Source organism: Leuciscus leuciscus, assembly GCF_965113295.1.
Source record: "Leuciscus leuciscus genome assembly, chromosome: 10".
Lineage (NCBI taxonomy): Eukaryota > Metazoa > Chordata > Actinopteri > Cypriniformes > Leuciscidae > Leuciscus > Leuciscus leuciscus.
The window spans coordinates 38465094-38485455 of NC_138734.1; the positions used below are offsets into that span (position 1 = coordinate 38465094).

Here is a 20362-nt window from a genome sequence, read left to right on the forward strand (position 1 = left end):
ACAACCTGCTACATTTATTGTTTGATTTTTAGATCTGATAGAGCGTTTGGACCTGAAGAACTGTAACATCGGACGTCAAACAAGCAGATGTTGCATCTCTCACCATCATTAGGAAAGTGCCTTTTATTGGGATGGTTGTATTGATCTCTGTGGTGAGGGGGAGGTCCAGGCGGAGGATGGGGTTTGGTTGAGGGCTGGGCACCTGTAGAGTCTCGACTAGATCCAGACGGTTCAGGTCTGAAGGGTTTTTTCCTGGAAGGATCATCCTTCTTCTTTTGCTCTTTCTGTGTGAAATACGAGGAGCAGGTGAGCAAGTGGTACATGAGGAGAAGAAAGTCATTGAGAACTGTGGATTTAAGATGTGCTTACCTCTTCCTCCTGCGAGCGCTTCTTCTGAGCCATCTTATACAGCTTGTGCAGTTTCCGGGCACCAAACTCAGTAAATTTGGACACAAAAATCCAGAGGTTTCTGAAAAATTAAACAAAAGTGAGTTTGAATATGACATTTAAATATAACTGGAACTCCTGGAATTGGATGTATAAAGTGCATTTTGAGATACCTGCGCCAGATCTTGACGTGCTCAGGGTCATTGTACGTTTTAAGGCACTCTGTGATGCGGTCTCCGATCTTCAGCAGACATGTACGAGTGTGCTGTAACTGCTCCTGCACCGACAGCCCCTCGTCTGGCTTATCCAACTGCTTCAGAGCCTTCTTTACCGGCCTCATCCGCTCTTTGCACTGCACACACATTACACCACTAATCAATTTTCTACTCGGGACATTGCAAGTACTTCATATATTCCCATCAGGGATCATATGCCTGGTAAAGGAATGAATGACATTTTAACACTCACAATGCTAAATGTTTCCTGGTCCAGCTCATCATCTTCCTCTCCAATTGGTACAGGATCACTTCCTGCAGTAATGTGCACGGGGCCCTGAGCTTTCTTTCCTTTTCCTCCTGGTTTGGCCTAAAAAAGGGAGAAGTTGAGCAGATGAGAGACATATTCATACAAGATATAACTTTAATATATTATGTACAGATTTAGTCTGACCAAACCTGGATAAATATATAAAAAAACTAAGTGAACTCAAAAAAGAAAGACGTAACCTGAAAAAAGTATATTTATAATACAGAGAATTTCATTCTAATACCAGTATAATTTAAATCTAAGTTTGAGTCAACTTGTTGTCTAAGAAACTAACAACCACTGTGCACAGGACGCCAGTGAAACATCATACCTAAGTCCAGGCTTCTAAAGGAAACTTTCTCATGGTGAAACGTAACACCCCAGACTGCCAACATATAAAGTACCTTCTCTTTTTTGGACTTGAAACGCTTTTTGTCTTTGTCCGCCTCCTTTTCTTTTTTAGTAGTTCCTGTTTTTTCTTTGTTCTCTTTGTTATCCTTTTTCTGTTTCTTCTTTGTGGGTGATTTTTCAGCTCCATCGTCCTGGAAAATCAGAGAATTTAAAAAAGGCCGCCTAACTGGTTAGTGCTGTGGCCTATACATCCCTATATTAACAAGTAGAGTTTGTTATATAGGTGATAAGATGCATTAAAAGTAACTAACCTTCACCTCTCCCTCCTCTGAAGGGTTGTCGGAGAGACGAGGAGAGGCATTTTCATTGACCAGATCATTGTTAGGGACCTTGTTCTTCTTTCGAGGTTTCCTCTTTTTGGTTTTGATCTGGGAAGTGGGAAGATACAAAGAATGAAAAATGTCATAAAACATACTGAATGAAACTGAACTGTACATGATAAGAAATTTCATTTGCACTGCCACATGGCCAAAAAAGTTAGTAATCTAGTAATCTAACTCTTACCCCAACCCTAAGACTAAAAACCCACATGTCCAACAAATGTGGTATGCATTTGCAAATATAGTAGTTTAAAATGGCCTAGAGGCCCATGATCTCCACCTCATCTCCTGCTTTAACAGCATCTTGGCTTTCCTGCTCTTTCTTCAGCATCTTAAGCAAGTAGTCTCCTCGCATCTGCAACTGCTTTCCCTGAGGCTTCTTATCAGGGTCATCTAGGAGAATCTACAAATAAAGACAAGAAGGCATTTGAGGTCAGGTTAGGTTATTGTCAGTATTTTAACTGTGAGGAAGCAATAATTTGGCTCAATGTACCTTCTCAGAAAGTTTGAGATCAGGGTCGGTCTTGATCAGGTCCCAGTTGCCGTAGCCATGCTCATAGATGCCCAATAAAAGCTGTGTGTCATCATTAATATCCCAGTCTACGTCAAAGTGCGGAGTCTTCACCCGACAGGTCAGCTGAAATCTGGCCAACAAAGAAAGAACACGTTACTCACTCTATTCGGTTGCATCCTATTCATTCTTTAGGAATGGATCAGGGTTTAGAAAAAAATCTGAATCAAAACCTTCATTAGCTGGGATTAGAATTGAATTGGCCATGCACCAAAAAAAAATTTTCATTTGCAAAATAAAATCTAGTCACACAGAGGAATTCCATTAGTCCATACATTGCCATACGTTATCATTAGTTAATTTCGACTAATTATGGCTATTTTTCTCAACTGTTTAGAAATATATATTTTTTCCAAAATAATTTTTAATAATTTCAAAATATACCACATTGTGTTCAGACAACTTTATTTTTATACATTCTAGCAGACAAATATAACTTTAAAGACAATGGATACAAAATCTTTTGATTAAATAATATTTTTAGTAACTTTGATAATTCTGTAAAATAAAGTGGTGGTAATTCAAACAAAATAAATATCATCTAATGTTCCTGAAATGATCCCATATGTTGTATGCATTTTACACGAGTCAATGAGGCAGATAATTATAATACTGAAAACAAAATTATTCTAGATTCTCTTTGCTACCTCAATTCAATAGCCTCAATTGAACTTATGTAAAAGGCATTCTCAAATCAATTTTGAATGGCACACAACCCTGGAATGGATATTTCTTCGGACAATGAAACTGAGTTCCCCAATAAACTCATCGAATCAAATAAAGTGGCTTGATTAAATCTCCACCTACAGAGTGTTTGCAAAGGTTAGACACACTGCACTCTGTAACGATGCACTATATTATAAATAAAATAAAAAAATCTAATTTGGACTCACTTGCTCCTTTCAGCAGGATTTGGAGGCACAGATTTATGCAGCGGTTCGAACTCCTCTTCGTGCTGGATAATGGACTTCGCATTGACCTGAACTCCAGAGATCTTTATGTTGATGCCTCGTCTTTTCCCTGGCCCTTTAGCTGCAACAAAGAAATTAAACCAATTAAAAGAGCAAAAAACTAATTAAATCATCATTTTTACTCAGCATTGCTATAGTAACATTCACACACCTTCCACAGGGTTTTCTTTCAAGTGCTCCTCATGCTCCTGTACTGCAGTCACACAGCTGTTGTGTACCAGTTCCCCCAGTCGCTTCAGGTCTGCGATGGACTTATCCACCAGCTCAGAGTCACGGGCAATCGCCTCCAACCTGTAGAAAACACCATAACCAGTTCAGCCGTACTGCTTCTAAATGGACTACATATTTTACTCATAGCGGTGCATTTCTTACCTCTCAAGCGGAGCTCCAAACTTCTTGTATGCCTTAATGAACCTAAAATAAATAGACCATTAAGTAATTGCAATGTTTACAGCGAAGACTCACTTAAATGTGTAATTGGATGTTCTGTTATATTACCTGCGGATCTCTGCGTCAGTAAATCCCTCCACATTGTTTTTGCGAGCTCTCGGCCTGCCTCTCCGCTTCGGTCGTTTGTCATCCTCGCTGTCATCCGTTTCACTATCTGAACCCGAGGATCTGTGCTTCAGTTTCGATCCCACGTCACTGTCGCTGTCATTAGCCTGCGCCTAAAAACATAATAATACAGCTTTTACACAATGTGCCATGACGTATCCATGCTGACTGTATTTATCTGTCCTCTCCACGCAGAGATTGACAAAACTGCATAGAAAAACAAAAAAGTGTGAGGAATATTGAAATAGTGGTTTCACATGAATTTTTTTGTGGACGCCTCTGTTCTGCTCTGGATTAAAGCAAGAGTAATGAGCATGTGGCTGCAAACACGCACGGCCTTATCGCCGGGGAGTCCACTGCGCTGTAAAACTTAATGACTCATTTCCAAAAGCTACGACGCCGCATACTTCAACATGTGCTGCCATCACATGGGAATGCAGCGTGTGGCTATAAAATCTAATGAGTCATTACAGTATGCGCAAGACATTACAGATCCGGCTCACAGGAGAGGATGAAAGCACGGAAAAGCCACAGGGAGCACTTCACACAACTGTCTGCTATGTACATACATTTATAATGTTCATAAATGTGCACTCACACACACATATGTAAAGTATAAATGCATGCTGATAAGTGTATCATCTACGCTTATAGAACTGAGAATCCTTTGAAGGATTTCTGCATCTTTAGTAGGGGTGACCCCGAATAGTCGAAGATTCGATGCTTCGATAGGAGGAGCCTGATTCGACTACCGATCTCACGGTCGAATCTTCGCAGAGGTGTTATGAAACGAGGATCAAGCCACTTTGGCTATATTAGGGCGCTCAATGTCTGATTTCACATAGAACTAGCTTTTATGTCAATACGTTAATATTCAGCCTATTATGATAATGCTGTAGGCCTATATAAAAATGTGCAAAGAAAGAAGCTTTTTTAACGTGCGTGAATAAATCCAAACACCCCGTGACAGATTTAAGTTTCACTTTCAATCCGTGACCGACAGAGGAGCGTCTTCGCGGCAAGGATTTAAATCTTTAACAATGTCTGGGATAAGACAATCTAAAGTGTGGATGTACACCATCAGAAAGGATATTCTCCAAGGCTGGATTTAGCATCAGGAAAACCATGATCGCACTTCTGCCGGCCAACGTTAACTTGTTTCACGCATAGACTGGGTTTCACGTTAGAATGTATTTTATCCGCGCGCACAATTTGAAAAGACTCCAACGGACAGACAGAGTGAAAGACTGGATTTGTTCTCTCGATCAGGTACAAGTGATTTCAAAACTTTTCAGCCGGTTCTAATTTTATTTTTGGATGCTGTGAACATTTTTAGCTAAAAAGACTGCCACTCCAGTTTAGCATTTATTGTTGTTTCTGCAGTTAAAAAGACAAAGTTGAAAATTCTGGCTACTATCGTTATTTTAATAATTTCTTTATTTTATTTTATTTATTAATCTGTCAGGGTTATCTAATCTAACTATTTGTGGCTTGTGTTTTGAATTATGTTCCCCTGCACTTTAGGCATTTTGCACAAATTTGCTCCTCATCCTGTGACTTGATTCTGATTTATTTTGTTTTGTATTTTTATTTATTAGAAAGGTATATTCTGTTCTAATTTAATTTAGTAAATTAATTGTTTATTTTTTCGGTGCATCGATGTTGTGCTGTAGGCTGGCCTGCTCGCACAGGTAATTTAGCCGATTGAAATGCAAATCTGCAGTGTGGCCTTTCTGGAGTTATTTATGTTATTTCTTAGTTTTATTGATCAAAAATGTTTTTATACATTTTCTTCTATATCTTTTTGTGATTTTCTGTACATCGCGGCTTTGAAACGTTAAAGCCCCGCCCCCAGCCCCACCCCCATACACATGATTCGACTATTAGTCGACTATAGGCAAGACATGACGATTCTGATTCGACTATGAAAATCCATAGTCGGGGACAGCCCTAATCTTTAGGCACCTCACGAAAATCAAATCTTGATCTACATTTTTTTTCTTGTTAATTAATTAGTTTACTGATTTTAAATCTTACACTTATTTGTAAAAAAATAAATAAAAATTAATTACTCATGTAATTATAAGTAGCTACGTTTTAACAATTACAAATTGAAAATTAAAACGTATGTATGTTAAGAATTTTCAAATATAGTTTCAAAACATACAAGCAAATACTAAATAATAAAGAGGAACAACGAGACATATTACCAGCAATAAACAAAGAGTGTTTTCAGTATCGGAGGGTGCGTTTACAAGACAACGATGTACTAAAAACGGATGCGTTTATCCTTCACGTTTTTTCACGTAAAGATGACAACTTTAAAACAATCCCCATTCACGCAGACCTGCACGCCTATAGACTGAACATGTACTACGCATGCGCATGACGTCACCTTTTCACAAATTCGCATTTTTGTAGTTTACACAGAGACGACAACTGTATAGTTTTCAAAAGTTTTCGGTATGAGTGTGTGTAATTTATGTTGTAGAACAAAACGTCAAAGTATCGCCAAGTTATGTTTATCACAGGCTTTTTTTACTTAGAAATTGATAAACCCCATAGGAAAATCTCAAAGAAGCCAGGGACGAATTAGTCTTTAGTTTCTGACATCATCCCTGCACCTCTATTGGTGTGTCAGTGTATGCGCGCACAGTTGCTAGTAGCGTGATGTGGTTCTGTATGATGTACCTATGTATGTATGTTTTCTGATTTAGGAATAAGGGAGAGTCTATACACAGGTCAAATTCAGGCCGAATCACAAATTTATTTAAACGTTTAAAAATTATCGGGAGCTCGGGAGGTGCTCGGCTCAGCTTGTAATTCCTCTCACATGATGTGAGCCATGACCATACAAGCATCTACAATTGATGTGTGATTTCTCCCTACAGAAGTGCTCCTATGGCAGCAGATTACACAGCGTGCAACCAACATTACCCAATTTGAGCTGGCACAACCCTAGACAGAATGCATGAAAATATAGACAATAACCAGCTCAGGTAACCTAGAAGCACCTCCTCACCCTCTTGTTGGAGCTTCTGCTTCTGGGCAGCATGTAGATGTCTTCCATCTCCTTCTGCTTCTGTTCTTCCTCCACCTTTTTCCGCTGATCCTCTGGAATTATATCATCCCAGTCACGCACAGCCCTCTCCTCAAGATCTGGTGTGCTTTCATCCATGGTAAAGTTAGCCACCTGCCAGAAAAGAAAAAAAACACACAGTTCATGCTGGGCTGAAGATCAGGAGAAAATATGTAACTTAACTGTTTGAGCAACACACACAGGTGTCAAAAGAGGCAACTGACTGTCAAAAGAAACCAATCCCTCTATACTGTTAGATAAAAAAATAAGTTTTTTTTTAATAAATCGTTTCCTGTCGTAAGCCATGCAATCATAATATATGTAAAATTGTATCTTCATTTTAAATGGACAGTAATATCTTTAATCATGTCTGGCAACTTGAAAAATGTGTTTCCCTACGGTCTATAAAACCTTTGGTGCTTGGACCCCTAAATATCTTTAGATTGACAGACTCATTTTGTTCCATTTTTCCAAGTCTTCATTTTACATTTGAATCTCAAGTAAGTCTATCTTGATTTAAAGGTGTAAATACTGAGGAAGATACTAGGCATGCAACATGTAATGACATGACTTTATGAATTTAAGACTTCCTACTCTGATTTAAGAACTTCTTAAAGGGGTTCTTCACCACTGACAAAATGGGCTTTCAATAAATCTTGGCTGCCTCTACTATAGAAAGGCTATTTAGTTTTTTATATCAGTGATACCTGGCTAGAGAACACAGACAATAACAACAATAGTCAAATACTGCCTTGCTATAGTAGAAATACCTCTTAGCAAACTTTTAGTCATAATGGTGTCAACTTGTATTGTTCTCAGGTGCAAGAATTCAAAGAGTAAAGGTTTCCACTCCAGTGAAGGATCCAGTGTATACGAACACAGTGTTTTAGGCCAACAATGACAATGTACTGTTAATAACCCTGTCGATCCGACTGTCCGTGGGCAGGGGTATAAAAAATGCAGACGTATAATCTGTAGTTTTCACAAAAGCTGTCAAAAGTCAGCTGGATGATGGGTTTTGCATCATCCGGCGAACTTTTGACGACAAATAAATGTGAATTTCTCAGTCCATGTAACAGAGAATGAGTAAACATTGTTCATTTACAACCGACATTGGCGAAGTTACACTTTAAGGCCTTGATTTGTGGGCGAAAGGGCGAATTAAGACTTTCTAAAAACCCGCAGAAACCCTGTTAACATTAAAAGATTTAACAGACTCCTGAGTACCTTAAACTGTGACAGAAGCTCATCGGTGGCACTAGATCCCTGATCACTCTCTCTGGTTTCAGCAAGCCGTAAGATCTCATCAATGTCCATTTCCTGGGGTTCTGATTCCTCTCCCTCAGGTTCCTTGAACAGATCCTCTGCTCCAAACTTCAAGATTGCTGTCAGTTCTTCTTTATTGAAGGGGTTTGAACTGGAAATGGCCAACAAACAGGTATTAATTATTATGTGTTAAATGTTTAGTCATTTCAATGAATGCTTAAAACATTTTGACCAGAGAAATTAGATTTATTATATTTAATTTTTGCGGATCTCACTTTGAATTTGCCGAGTTGTTATCCAGTACGGTTCGCCCAGTTGTGTCCATTCTCTGAATGACGAGATGGTCTAGAACCATCTTCTTTTTCGCTCTTTCAATAATGTCTTCTTCCACGGTGCCTTTTGTGACCAGACGATAGATATTCACCTATGCAAAGAAACCAAATACATTTCAATGCAATCTAAGTACTGCTACTTGTGAGTCTAAGTTCATTTAACAATAAGTAAAGCTACACATTAGGTCAAAGGTTTGAGCTCTACTTACTTGCTTTTTCTGGCCAATCCTGTGGGCTCTGGCCTGGGCTTGAAGATCATTCTGTGGGTTCCAGTCCGAGTCAAAGATAACCACTGTGTCGGCTGAGGCCAGGTTAATCCCAAGCCCTCCAGCTCGGGTGGACAGCAGGAAACAGAAGTCCTGGAGACGACACAGATGGGCAGTGAGAGCAAGTGCCAAATGCTTGTCTTTTTTAATTAATACATAATATATACCTCCTATTCTAGGTTAAAGGGGAAATTCACTGCTGACAAGATGGGCATCTAAATGTGGAAAAACTTCAACACCCATAATGCACTGTGCTTGATCCGACTGTCAATAAGCAGGGATACAAAAATGCAAAAGAACGATCTTTAGTTTTCAAGTAGTTTCAAGCTGTCAAAAGTCTTTTGTAGACTAATAAAGGGTATATACACTGTCTCTAGGTGCAGGTAACATGAAAAAAGAGAACATCGTTCTTTAACATTTACATTGTAAAAATACAAAGCTTGTTGAAAATCTGCAAAGTTGCTTCAATATGCTAACTATATCTAGATATATTTAGTATATAATAAACATAGTAGGTTGATTTCCTCAAAAACTCGTCTAATATCTAATTTGTTTGACCGACCAATAGCAGACCGGGGAAGTGATCAGAGAAAATCATTACTGGTTAGCAAATCATTATTTTTGCTTTGTTATTTTTGTGACACTTGTGGTGCAAAAGTTACACATTTTACCTTTAAATGACTTCATTATATTGCATCACTCACATCTTATATGAGATATAAATCAGTCTAATGGAACCTGTTTATTATTTATATTATATGAAATGATTTTTATTATATTCATTATATTTTATTATATCATTTATATTATATTGAATGATTGTATTGTTGATTTTATGGTCTTTCCTGTTCCAATCCGACAGTCGCTTTGACCCTTTATGATTATATTTTCAATCTCCTGATAATTACATAAGGCCTGTATTTCCCATGGATCAAGCATTCCCAGAACAAGAAAAGTGCTTTGTCAAGTGAGCTCTGACTGGAACATCACAACCATAGCAAATGTCTCCAGACAGTGAAGCTCTGCCCAAACATAACAAACACGCATGCCACATTTTAGGTTCTTACCTCAGAGCCTTCTGCATTAAAGTGGTCCAGTGCTTGTTTTCGGATCTCTCCCTTGATGGATCCGTCCAAACGCTGAACATTAGAGAAAACACAGATACGGTTAATGAATGTCAAGCGTGGCACTTTGACCAAACTTAGGCATCTCAGCTAGATAAGCTCCCATAAAATCCGAAAACCCCCTAAGTCTCCACAAAATTATGACGACACATTTGCCAGACCAAAACAACATTGAGGTGCAAGCTGTGCTAATGCTCAAAGCTGCACCGATCAAAAAATAACTGGGGGATAAAAATAGGCTCGGGGAACTTGCTGTCGGAGCAAACATAGTGCAATCCTGACACATGATTCCCAAAGTCACCAGAGCTATACACACTACACCTCTGAATGTCTCCAGTCTTCACAGAGATTACAAAAAACTAATGAAAAACTGCAAATTCTCATCTGAACAAGGACACTGGGGAAGGGTATTCGTATAATTTGTAAAGAGTACTCTGTAACACAAAAACATGTACCATATTTTCCCCCAAACTAAGTCACACCTGACTAGAAGTGGCACTGGGTCAAAATTACATTGTTGAGAGAGAAAAAAAACACAGATAAGTCAAATCTGTGTATTAGTCACATTTTATTTATAATGTAATGTAAAATACTTATAAAATAAAACTAAATATTTACAAGCATAAACACTAAAAACATGTATTTTGGTTCCCCTCACTCCACAACAAATCCTTTAAATTGAAGACGACAGACCAGGAATGACAAATAAAAGTATAAAACCAACATAAATTATAGGGCTGGGACAATACACCTATCTCCCGAGTCGATACTATCACGATACTTGGGTGCCGATACGATATGTATTGCGATTTTTTTATGAATTGCGATTCGATATTGCAATATCCATCGAGAAAAGTTAAATCATACACTTATACAGACAGTACATGATGTATAAGATGAGTCATATTTACAAAAACAAATCATCACATTCTGACTTTTATTTCAGAAGCATCATACTACATTCTCTTGAATAAATGATTCAATAAATACATTTTTTAACAGTCATTTGTCGCCACCTAGTGGCGAAACAATGTAATTGATAAATGCGTTATATTAAGCACCAAGTTTCTATCAAAAGCTGATTTTGATCGCTATCGTAGACATCAGTGTTCATATTTGAACTTTAAACTTTTATCCAAGTACTTCTATGATAATTTTAACTATTGCATCAAAGAAATAATGATACTATGAGGTTAAAAAGACTGTTTGTGAAGCTGTTTCATAACAACTCTCTCCGGGGTCAGCGGCAGCACCAACACAGCTTTGAATGTTGCGATATGATTTGGTCAAAGTTTAATAGACAGATGAATTGAAAGATCGCGTGGGTGTCTGAATCAAGATTAAAGTCTTTTAAAGATGAATCGTGCAGCTCTATTATCTTATCTCTCTCTCAGCAAATGAGTAGCGCGAGGGCTTTTCAGTGCTTTCAGTCTCACGTCTCTGCCGCGCGTCCACTTGGGATATTACGTCACTCATAGATAACGACATTTCATCCTCTGTTGGAACGAAAGTGGCTACCTTCTGTCAACCTCATCTATAAGCAAGGACAAAAATAAAGCAATTGAATTTGAATTAATAATGATTCTGAAATAAAATCGATTTTAGATTCGTAAAAAAAAAAAAAAATTTTTTTTTTTATTGCGATAGCTAGGTGAATAGATTTTTTTCGCCCAGCCCTATTAAAAAAATTATAGTGGCAATTCAAATGTGTATGCTTGTGTTGCTTGCTTGATGTTAATTGCATAAGCCTCTTCGGAATACAAGTCACAGTCCATTTTAGATGATAAAAAAAAATCTTATATTCCAGAAAATATTGTTATCAATTTCTTGAAAAGTAAAAGTAAAATGAAACACACAATACGCATGTGAAATTTGAAACCACTGAAAATGGTTTGAAACCAAAATGGTCTGTGATCACCTCAATGGCACCTATTCGCAATCAGAGCAACATTTAGGTGCAGATTCATTTTGGCCAATTTGCGAACAGCTTAAATAGTGTTTTTACTAGTCGATTACACTTGCCTAGTAAACATCCTTCTAATAAGGGTCCACGTCTTTACTTTGAAGCTGTAACAGATAAACAATTTAACCCTTTTCGGTATTATTCGGTTCATACCTGGAACGGATATCGTTTCATAGCCAGGTAATCAGCAAGGATGTCCAACATGCGGACCATCTGAGAGAAGATGAGCACGCGGTTGCCTCTCTCCCTCAGTCGTGTGAGAAGCTTGTCCAGGAGAACCAGTTTCCCGCTGCCACGCACCAAGGACTGAACAAACATCAAAAACATCCTGAAAATGACATTCTCCTATGAACAAACCCATTGAATTCCAATCTAGGACAGTCATACCTGTAGGTGCTCTTGTACTTTATCATTCTCACCATCCTCTGGTTGTTTGATGAGGAAACCATGATTGCAACACTTCTTCAACTCCATGACGATGTTGAGAAAGCCAGAAGAGCTGCCTCTGTTGCCTTTGGACAAGGCTTTGAAGTTTCTTGTTAGTATCCATCTAAAAAAAAGTCAAACATTACATTAAGACTACAAATGAACAATGATGAGATGAGCAGACGTTCTCTAAACACTTGCATTCCAACTGCAGTCTTAGAGTCTGGAACCAACATTTGGCTCAATCAAAGAGTTACTTGATTTAGAGAGCTATGTTACCGTCCCAAAGCGCACAGCCTTGGAAAGAGGCATGAAATTGAATTGGAGCGCTCACTTGTAGAACTGTTTTTGCTGGGCAGACATGTCGACTCTGAGGATTTGCTCCACTTTAGCCGGCAAGGATTTCTCCACGTCTTTCTTGACACGACGCAGTAGGAAAGGTTCCAGAACTTTATGTAGGCTCTGATAACCATTATCCCTGCCTTTACCATGCTCATCCTCAAAATCCTCCCAGGACTCAAACCTAAAGGGAGGCAAAGTCAAAAACAGGGGTTTTAAAGTTGATGCCAAGGACCCCTAAATATTATTACCCCCTTCCTCAAATATAAAGACAGCTAAATAAGCTCATATTTAATAACCAATTTATACTGTGTGAGAAAATACTACGCATAATATTAAAAAGACCACATGTTGCTTCTTAAATTGAATAATTGGCTTTTATATTGTTATTGTACATAAGCCAAAAGAATAGTTAAACATTTTATATATCTGAAAATACTCTGAGAATACTACGATTCAAAGGTTTTGGTTCAGTATGATTTTTCATGTTTTTTTTTAAAGAAGTCTCTTATGCTCACTAAGGCTACATTTCTTTGATCATAAATATAGTAAAAAGAGTAATATTCTGAAATATGATTACAGAATGATTTAAAAATCACCAGTTTCTATTTTAATATAATATAAAATGCAATTTATCCCTCAACATTTTCAGCATTGAATCAGTCTTCAATGTCACAGTCAAAGCAATGTCAATGTTTATAATTATATCAATGTTGAAAACATTTGTGCTGCTTAATATTTTGTGGAAACTGCCATACATTTTCCCCCCTTCTTTTATGAACAAAGTTCAAAAGAACCGCATTTATTTGAAATGTCACACGAAATTACTTTTGTAATATTGTCTTAATTGTCACTTTTGATTAATTAAATGCATCCTTGCAAAAACAAAGTCACCAAATTTTTAAAAAGTAGTGTTTATCTGAAAATATTTTATGTTTATGTTAGTTTTTTTTCAACCCAATATCAATTTTACATGTCTAAAAGTAAACAGAAACGTATTCAAATTCAAATTTATTTGTACAGCGCTTTCACAATAAATATCATTCTAAAGCAATAAGTTAAAAAAGACAAATATATTTATTTAAAAAAAATGTAATTAACATTTGAACATTTTGATGGCCATAAAAAATATATATTTTTCAGTACAGCAGTGTATTTTTAGTAAATATTTATGTTATTTTTTCTACCCTAATATCTAAACAAAGTATACAAATTTATTTGTACAGTGCTTTCACAATAAATATCATTCTAAAGCAAGGTTATCATTCTAAAGCAAGGTTAAAAGACAAATATATTAACATTTAAACTTTTTGATGGCCATAAAAAATGATATATATAGATATATATATTCTATCATTCTTTCTGGTGGACTCCAAATGGCAAATATGAACTTGTATTTTCAAACCCTGACTGCGAGTACCTACTTGTCAGGCATAAGAAAGTGCAGAAGGGACCAAAGCTCTTTGAGTGAGTTCTGCAGAGGGGTCCCAGTAATGAGCAGCCTGTGATTGGATCGAAAGTCGATCAGAGTTTTATATAGCAGCGAGTCGTCATTCTTAAGCCGGTGAGCTTCATCAACTCCGAGGAAAGCCCAGTTTATATTCCCCAGCACTCCCTGCACACACAGACAAGCCTTGACTAAATAATGTGCAAATAATGAAGAACAACTCATTTCCATGAGACAGAGTCGGTTCAAAAGATTAAATCAAAGATTCCTTTACCTTGTCCTTCAGTAGAATTTCATATGTGGTCAAAAGTGCATTGAACTTGATCCTTTTTGTCTGCTGGTGGATCCATTCGTAGTCCCGGATCTGGTCAAAAACACAGCGTTATACCTCAAAATAGTTTTGTTTTTTTTGTGCATTTGGATTGTCTCAGCATGTGTACTAGCTTACCGTCTTTCTACTTATGACGTCTCCTAGGTACACCACTACGTTCATATCCGGGGCCCAAGTCTCAAACTCCCTCTGCCAGGAGGTAAGGGTTGACAGGGGCACCACCACGATGAAGGGACCATAAAGCTGGTGCTGATGAAAAAGGTAGGACAGGAAGGAGATCGTCTGAATGGTCTTTCCCAGGCCCATTTCATCAGCCAAGATAACACTGTTACACCTATAGAACATAACAGAAACCAGAGATGAAGAGAACATAAATGTAGAAGGAATCAACTATTCTTAAATGATCACAAACTAATATGAAAGCATGATAATAGCCACTGTTGTTATTTTAAACTAAAACTTGAATTATATATAAAGCTGAAATAAAATATAATAGAAATATTAGATGAAAAAGTTTAACAATTTGGAAATGTTGTAACTAACTGAAAGTTGAAGTACTATAATTACTCAAACTGAACTAAAAATAAATGAAGCTAAAGGGAAACATTTAGAAATAAATAAATAATAAATAAAATGACAAAAAAAATTTGTAAAACAGAAAATATAAAAAATAAAAGCTAACACAAAATAAGCACTATAATAGTATAAATATATAAATTATTGTATACTAATATCTAAATTATAAATATGTCAATAGTACTAAAAATAACAGTGATAACCATTAGGGTTGTAACGATTATTCTCTTTTCAACAATTAATACAATTAAATAATATTAACCAATTACATTTTAATTCAATTAAAACAACAACATTAGGGTTGTCCTCAAGTATTTCTACATTGTGTTAATATTACTTGTTATTTCAAGGAGTAAACAGTCATAAAAAAGGAACAAAAAATCACTTCTTGTCAACACTGTTGTTTAATTAATAATTAATAAAACACTGCATTTATTAGGATTAATTTATTAAACTGAGTGAGTCACGGAGTGTGTAGTCAAAGAAACAACAACAAAAAACTGTCCCGTCTGAATAGGGCTTTATACTGGTATTCATCAGTGTTAGTGATATTCTTATAATTTATGTGTGTGTTAAGTGGGATGGTACTTGTGTCCGTCAAGCATTTTTCAGAAATAATTTAGCTTGGTTCAAATTCCTAAGCATTTGGATCACGGCTTAATGAGCATGGGAAAACATGGCCAAACCATTTAAGAACCACTGATTTATACTTCAAAGCCTGATGCACAGAAACATCATCGTGACACAAATGTAATGCCACTACCTGTACTTTGACATCCCTAATGCAAAGTATTAAATTCTGTCTAAAAACTCCACTTGTATGTTACATACCTGCACCAGGAGTGGGCCAGCCAGTTCACTCCATCTAACTGGTAATCTCTGAGTTCAAGGTTCTCATCTCCAATGTAAGAAGGCTGCTTCTTCAAGGGCAGAAATCTTGGCCTCTGTTTCAACACCTTCCATTTGGGCAGAAAAAGACGACAGGGTTCACATAACTATAACAAATAGCCTTTTTCCAAAACATAACAATGATAAGAAAATAAGAAAAAAACAAAGCTCCATTAGTACACACTCTCATTCTCACCTTGCAGTCTTTGGAAGGGATTGTCTTGCAAGCATTTCTGTGTAGGAAACTTTCAACGCAGACCTCAAATTTCTTTCTGATTAGCGCACCATCCTCCCATGTGCACTCTGCATACGGCAGCCCCATCCACTTACACAGGTACTCTGGCTCAGTGGAAGAGGTTTTATGGGCTGTTGCAACATATCAGAAAATTATTTGAGTAGTAAACATCTCCTTTTGGCCAGGTAAATAAGAAATAGTGCACACAAAAGCAGTGAACTTACAGGGTAAATCTGAATGTGCTTGTGATTTCCCTGCTCTTGTTGCTGATTAATAAGAGAAAAGGAAGATTAGTAACGGATCATAATAGGCAAAAAGCAACCACTATCAGTCAAAAGTTTGGGGTCAGATTTGTTTTTAAAAGTAATTAATACTTTCACTCAGCAAAGATACATTAAAATGATCAAACGCGACAGTAAATAAATTTACAATGTTACAGATTTTTATTTTATTTTTTTCTATTCTTGAAAATGAATCAAAGAATCCTAAAAAAAAAAAAATTAAAAATGGTTTCCACAAAAAAAAAATTATTAAGAAGAACATCTAATTAAGCATTAATAATAATGTTTCTTGAGCAACAAATCAGCATATATTAGAATGATTTCTGAAGAATCATGTGACACTGAAGACTGGAGTAATGATGCTGAAAATTCAGCTTTGATCACGGGAATAAATTACATTTTAAAATGTATTAAAAAGAAAAACGTTATTTTAAATGTTAATAACATTCCATAACTACTGTTTTTACTGCATTTTTGATCAAATAAATGCATCCATGGTGAGAATCAGAGACTTGTCTCATTAAAGTCGGCATTGACAAAAAAAATTCTTCCCTATTGTGACATATCCGAGTGAAACAGCTTCTCGAAGAGGAAAAAATATAGGACAGGACTTGATTGTGTCCATTGGGAATTGATTGAATGGTGGTTTATTATTGCTGTGATTTCATGTGATTGACAGCCCTCACACCAGTAAACACGTCATCAGAGAAGAAATGTTGTTGCAAGAGGAAGGGGAAGTTCTTTTTATTAATGATTATGAGGGCACATGAATTTAAAAATAATAATGATCAGATGTGCATAGATAAATTATTAATCATAAACACTGCAATATTCCATAGAATTGTCCATTTTGATTTCATGTTGACCAAGTCAGAACTTACCAATCACTCTCTCTAATATCTGGAATTGCTTGCTCAGGTCATTGGTTAGTTCTTGCTGGCAATTGTAATATTCTAAATCTTCCAGTGATGCTTTCCTCAACCTAAAAAACGTAATTGTAATTTACACATTTGCTGTCAAGATTCAGGTCTGTAAAAATGCCAGTTTCTTCTATAGATGATATAAAAATGGAAATATGTCATTTGTGTGAGAACTAACCAAGCGTTAAGCTCATCGTTTTTCTTCTTGAAGTTTTCCAGCTTCTTGATCCCTTTGACTTTCTGCTGAGTGAGGGAGTCCACGCTCTCCCAGGTGTTGTGGATGTAGGACCAGCCTTTCCACTTGATGAGGAACTGAGTTTCCCCTTCCTCTTTCTCAGGGTCAAAGTCTGCTCCAGGGTCCCCATTTTCCTCAATAGCATAGAGGGTTGTGGAAGCTCCAGTAGCTGTTACCGAGGATGAGAAGAGAATAAAGGGCTTTAATAAATAAGCACAACTGCTGTGTGTATCACTGAATATTAAGTACGAAGAGAAAAACCTAAGGTCTTTACCTCCTTTCTTGCCTATCCTGGTTTCAACGACCTTCTCGATGGTCTCACTGTCGTCATCCTGCTGCTCCTCGGCTCCTTCCATTTCGATAAGGTCATCAGAGTCCGTCTCGAAATCATTCTGGTCCTCCTTGTAACTGCGACATATGCTTCATCGTTACTATTTGACTAAAGGCCATTGCACACTGAGTCCGAAATTCGCATCCGAAATTTTCGGACGTAAAAAAAAAAAATTCGACCTCACGTTATGTCAATCACGCTTGCACACTGTCTACGAAACTTTCGTCCGTAATAAAAGAATTCGGATCGGGTTCGATTTTCTGCGTTTTTCGCATCCACAGCCAGTATTTTGAGAGGTTTTTTGACAATTCAGAGCCACCGTACAAGCGAACGACAAAATCCATCATTATTTGGGTATAAAATCGAACCTGTATACAGCTGTTCTGTCTGCCCAGCGCGCGTGTGTGTGTGTGTGTCCAAGACATACTGCCAGTCTCTGTTCAGGATCGATTGGTTCACGGAAATTGGTGGTCTTCTTTTTAATATGTGGCTCCAGTATCGCTAGCAAAGCATTAAACTATTCCACTGACATTGAGGTAAATTTTGAATCGCTCGGGATATTTTCGCAACTCCTTGATAAGGAGGTGAAACTCTCCTTTCTCTCGGCGCAATCTCAGGATTGGATGGGCCCAATATTTCCTCTTTCTATGTCTCTTTTTAAGAAGTCAAAATCATTCTCACTGCTTGACGAATCCATTTAGTATTCTTTGCGTTTTTTTCCGCAAAGGTTTAATAAATACGCATCGGACTCAGTGTGCAAGGTTTCTGTGCGTGACGAATTTTAAGGCTGACGAACACGAAAAAACGCAAACGAAAATTTCGGACTCAGTGTGCAATGGCCTAAGGCACACACATTGCACGACCCAATACTGAGATTGCGCCGAGAGGAAGGAGAGTTTCACCTCCTTATCAAGGAGTTGCGAAATTATCCCAAATGATTCAAAATTTACCTCAGAATGTCAGTGGAATAGTTTGATGCTTTGCTAGCGATACTGGAGCCACATATTAAAAAGAAGACCACCAATTTCCGTGAACCAATCGATCCTGAACAGAGACTGGCAGTATGTCTTGGACACACACACGCGCGCTGGGCAGACAGAACAGCTGTATACAGGTTAGATTTTATACCCAAATAATGATGGATTTTGTCGTTCGCTTGTACGGTGGCTCTGAATTGTCAAAAAAACCTCTCAAAATACTGGCTGTGGATGCGAAAAACGCAGAAAATCGAACCCGATCCGAATTTTTTTATTACGGACGAAAGTTTCGTAGACAGTGTGCAAGCGTGATTGACATAACGTGAGGTCGAATTTTTTTTTTTACGTCCGAAAATTTCGGATGCGAATTTCGGACTCAGTGTGCAATGGCCTTTAGTCATTATACTGTATGGGTCAATCACAAATAAGAATATCAATGATAAAGAAAAGGGGAAAAAATTCATGCTAGTTTCAATTTATTGACGTGATGTAAAAGTTAGGTAGTTTGTGTTGCATTTCATATTTAATACATCAGGCTTTCATGGTCAAAATAGTATACGATACAGGAGAATATGGGGCTCATACTCAAAAATAGCTACATTTTTTTCAAAATATTTTATAAATAAAATGCATTTCACTCTATATCTCCAATAATGTCTTATTAAGGTGAAATTTAAAAACTAGTTTTCTGATCAAAGCTCTGTAGTTTTTATTGTGAGATGATTGAGAGATGTAAACATAAAGGTTCCTCAAAACAAAAGCCTCATGAATCATATTTGATACATTTTGACATGACTTTTCCAAAAAATAATGTATGCATGTATAATCAGGTAAATCCATGTTGCTTCAGTCCAGTGACTGTTCATCTTGAAATGTTGCTAACAAATATTCTTACATTTCCTTTATAAAAATCAGTAAAGATTTGACAGCAAAGACACGCGTACCACGGTCTTAGAAATATGATACAGAAGGCTTTACATGAGTGTATACATCTTTCATGCATTCATTTTCCAATATATTTATTAAAGGGCAAATATACAGAAAAGTATTTTTACTTGGCATCTCCCATACATGCAATCTACATACGCTCCTTGATAAGAACAATCCATACCTGACTTTAGTTGCTGCTCGCCGCCTTGTTTGTCTTTTGGGGGTATCCTCTTCATCATCATCATCATCGTCGTCGTCATCATCATCCTCCTCTTCTGAGGATTCCTGCTTCCTCTGTTTCCGTCCCTTTTGCGACTGCTGCTTGCCAGCAGATTTGGTCTGTGGTCTGAGAAGAGAAGAGAACACACACACACACACATTTATTCACTCATTCAGCATACTAGGCTTTTTGCCTTTCGTTCTGCATCCCTGATGTGTTTGCTAGTGTAGCGATTCATTTTCACGCCTACCAGCCTGACTCATGAGCCAATAGCCTTGAGACAGCTGTCCGACAATAAGCAGTTCTCATTGCTCATATATTATACATATTAATCAATTATTATATTAATCCTTAGCCCAGACATAGGATACATGCTTAATCACAAATCAGTATCCTAAATTGTTAGAGCAACAATCATATCAGCGCAAACATAGCAGTTATTAATGAGCCCATGTA

General features: G+C 37.2%; 1 protein-coding gene and 1 long non-coding RNA gene across 7 annotated transcripts in view; one reads left to right on the forward strand and one right to left on the reverse strand.

Moving 5' to 3' along the window:
* Positions 1–20362, reverse strand: part of chd2 (chromodomain helicase DNA binding protein 2) — a 39923-nt gene that overhangs the window by 3998 nt on the left and 15563 nt on the right. For 4 of the 6 annotated variants that reach the window (XM_082182430.1, XM_082182429.1, XM_082182434.1 and 1 more), the window contains exons 11-40: positions 19868–20032; positions 17723–17856; positions 17392–17617; positions 17175–17275; positions 16237–16278; positions 15974–16143; positions 15721–15845; positions 14431–14647; positions 14257–14346; positions 13960–14150; positions 12531–12719; positions 12158–12320; positions 11924–12076; positions 9751–9822; positions 8627–8776; positions 8361–8509; positions 8047–8236; positions 6763–6933; positions 3684–3853; positions 3558–3599; positions 3337–3476; positions 3108–3246; positions 2137–2287; positions 1924–2046; positions 1575–1691; positions 1317–1454; positions 856–972; positions 561–739; positions 370–469; positions 104–284 (exon numbers count right to left, since the gene is read on the reverse strand). In XM_082182430.1, coding sequence (XP_082038556.1) covers positions 104–284; positions 370–469; positions 561–739; positions 856–972; positions 1317–1454; positions 1575–1691; positions 1924–2046; positions 2137–2287; positions 3108–3246; positions 3337–3476; positions 3558–3599; positions 3684–3853; positions 6763–6933; positions 8047–8236; positions 8361–8509; positions 8627–8776; positions 9751–9822; positions 11924–12076; positions 12158–12320; positions 12531–12719; positions 13960–14150; positions 14257–14346; positions 14431–14647; positions 15721–15845; positions 15974–16143; positions 16237–16278; positions 17175–17275; positions 17392–17617; positions 17723–17856; positions 19868–20032 — 4295 coding nt within the window. The remainder of the gene's footprint in view (positions 1–103; positions 285–369; positions 470–560; positions 740–855; positions 973–1316; positions 1455–1574; positions 1692–1923; positions 2047–2136; positions 2288–3107; positions 3247–3336; positions 3477–3557; positions 3600–3683; positions 3854–6762; positions 6934–8046; positions 8237–8360; positions 8510–8626; positions 8777–9750; positions 9823–11923; positions 12077–12157; positions 12321–12530; positions 12720–13959; positions 14151–14256; positions 14347–14430; positions 14648–15720; positions 15846–15973; positions 16144–16236; positions 16279–17174; positions 17276–17391; positions 17618–17722; positions 17857–19867; positions 20033–20362) is intronic. The other 2 variants (XM_082182432.1, XM_082182431.1) reach the window with 1 other exon arrangement.
* The window catches only part of LOC309508140, a 109886-nt gene continuing 102249 nt past the window's right edge, over positions 12726–20362 (forward strand). Inside the window, exon 1 of the long non-coding RNA XR_014209413.1 lies at positions 12726–13197. This is a non-coding gene — a long non-coding RNA (uncharacterized lncRNA). The remainder of the gene's footprint in view (positions 13198–20362) is intronic.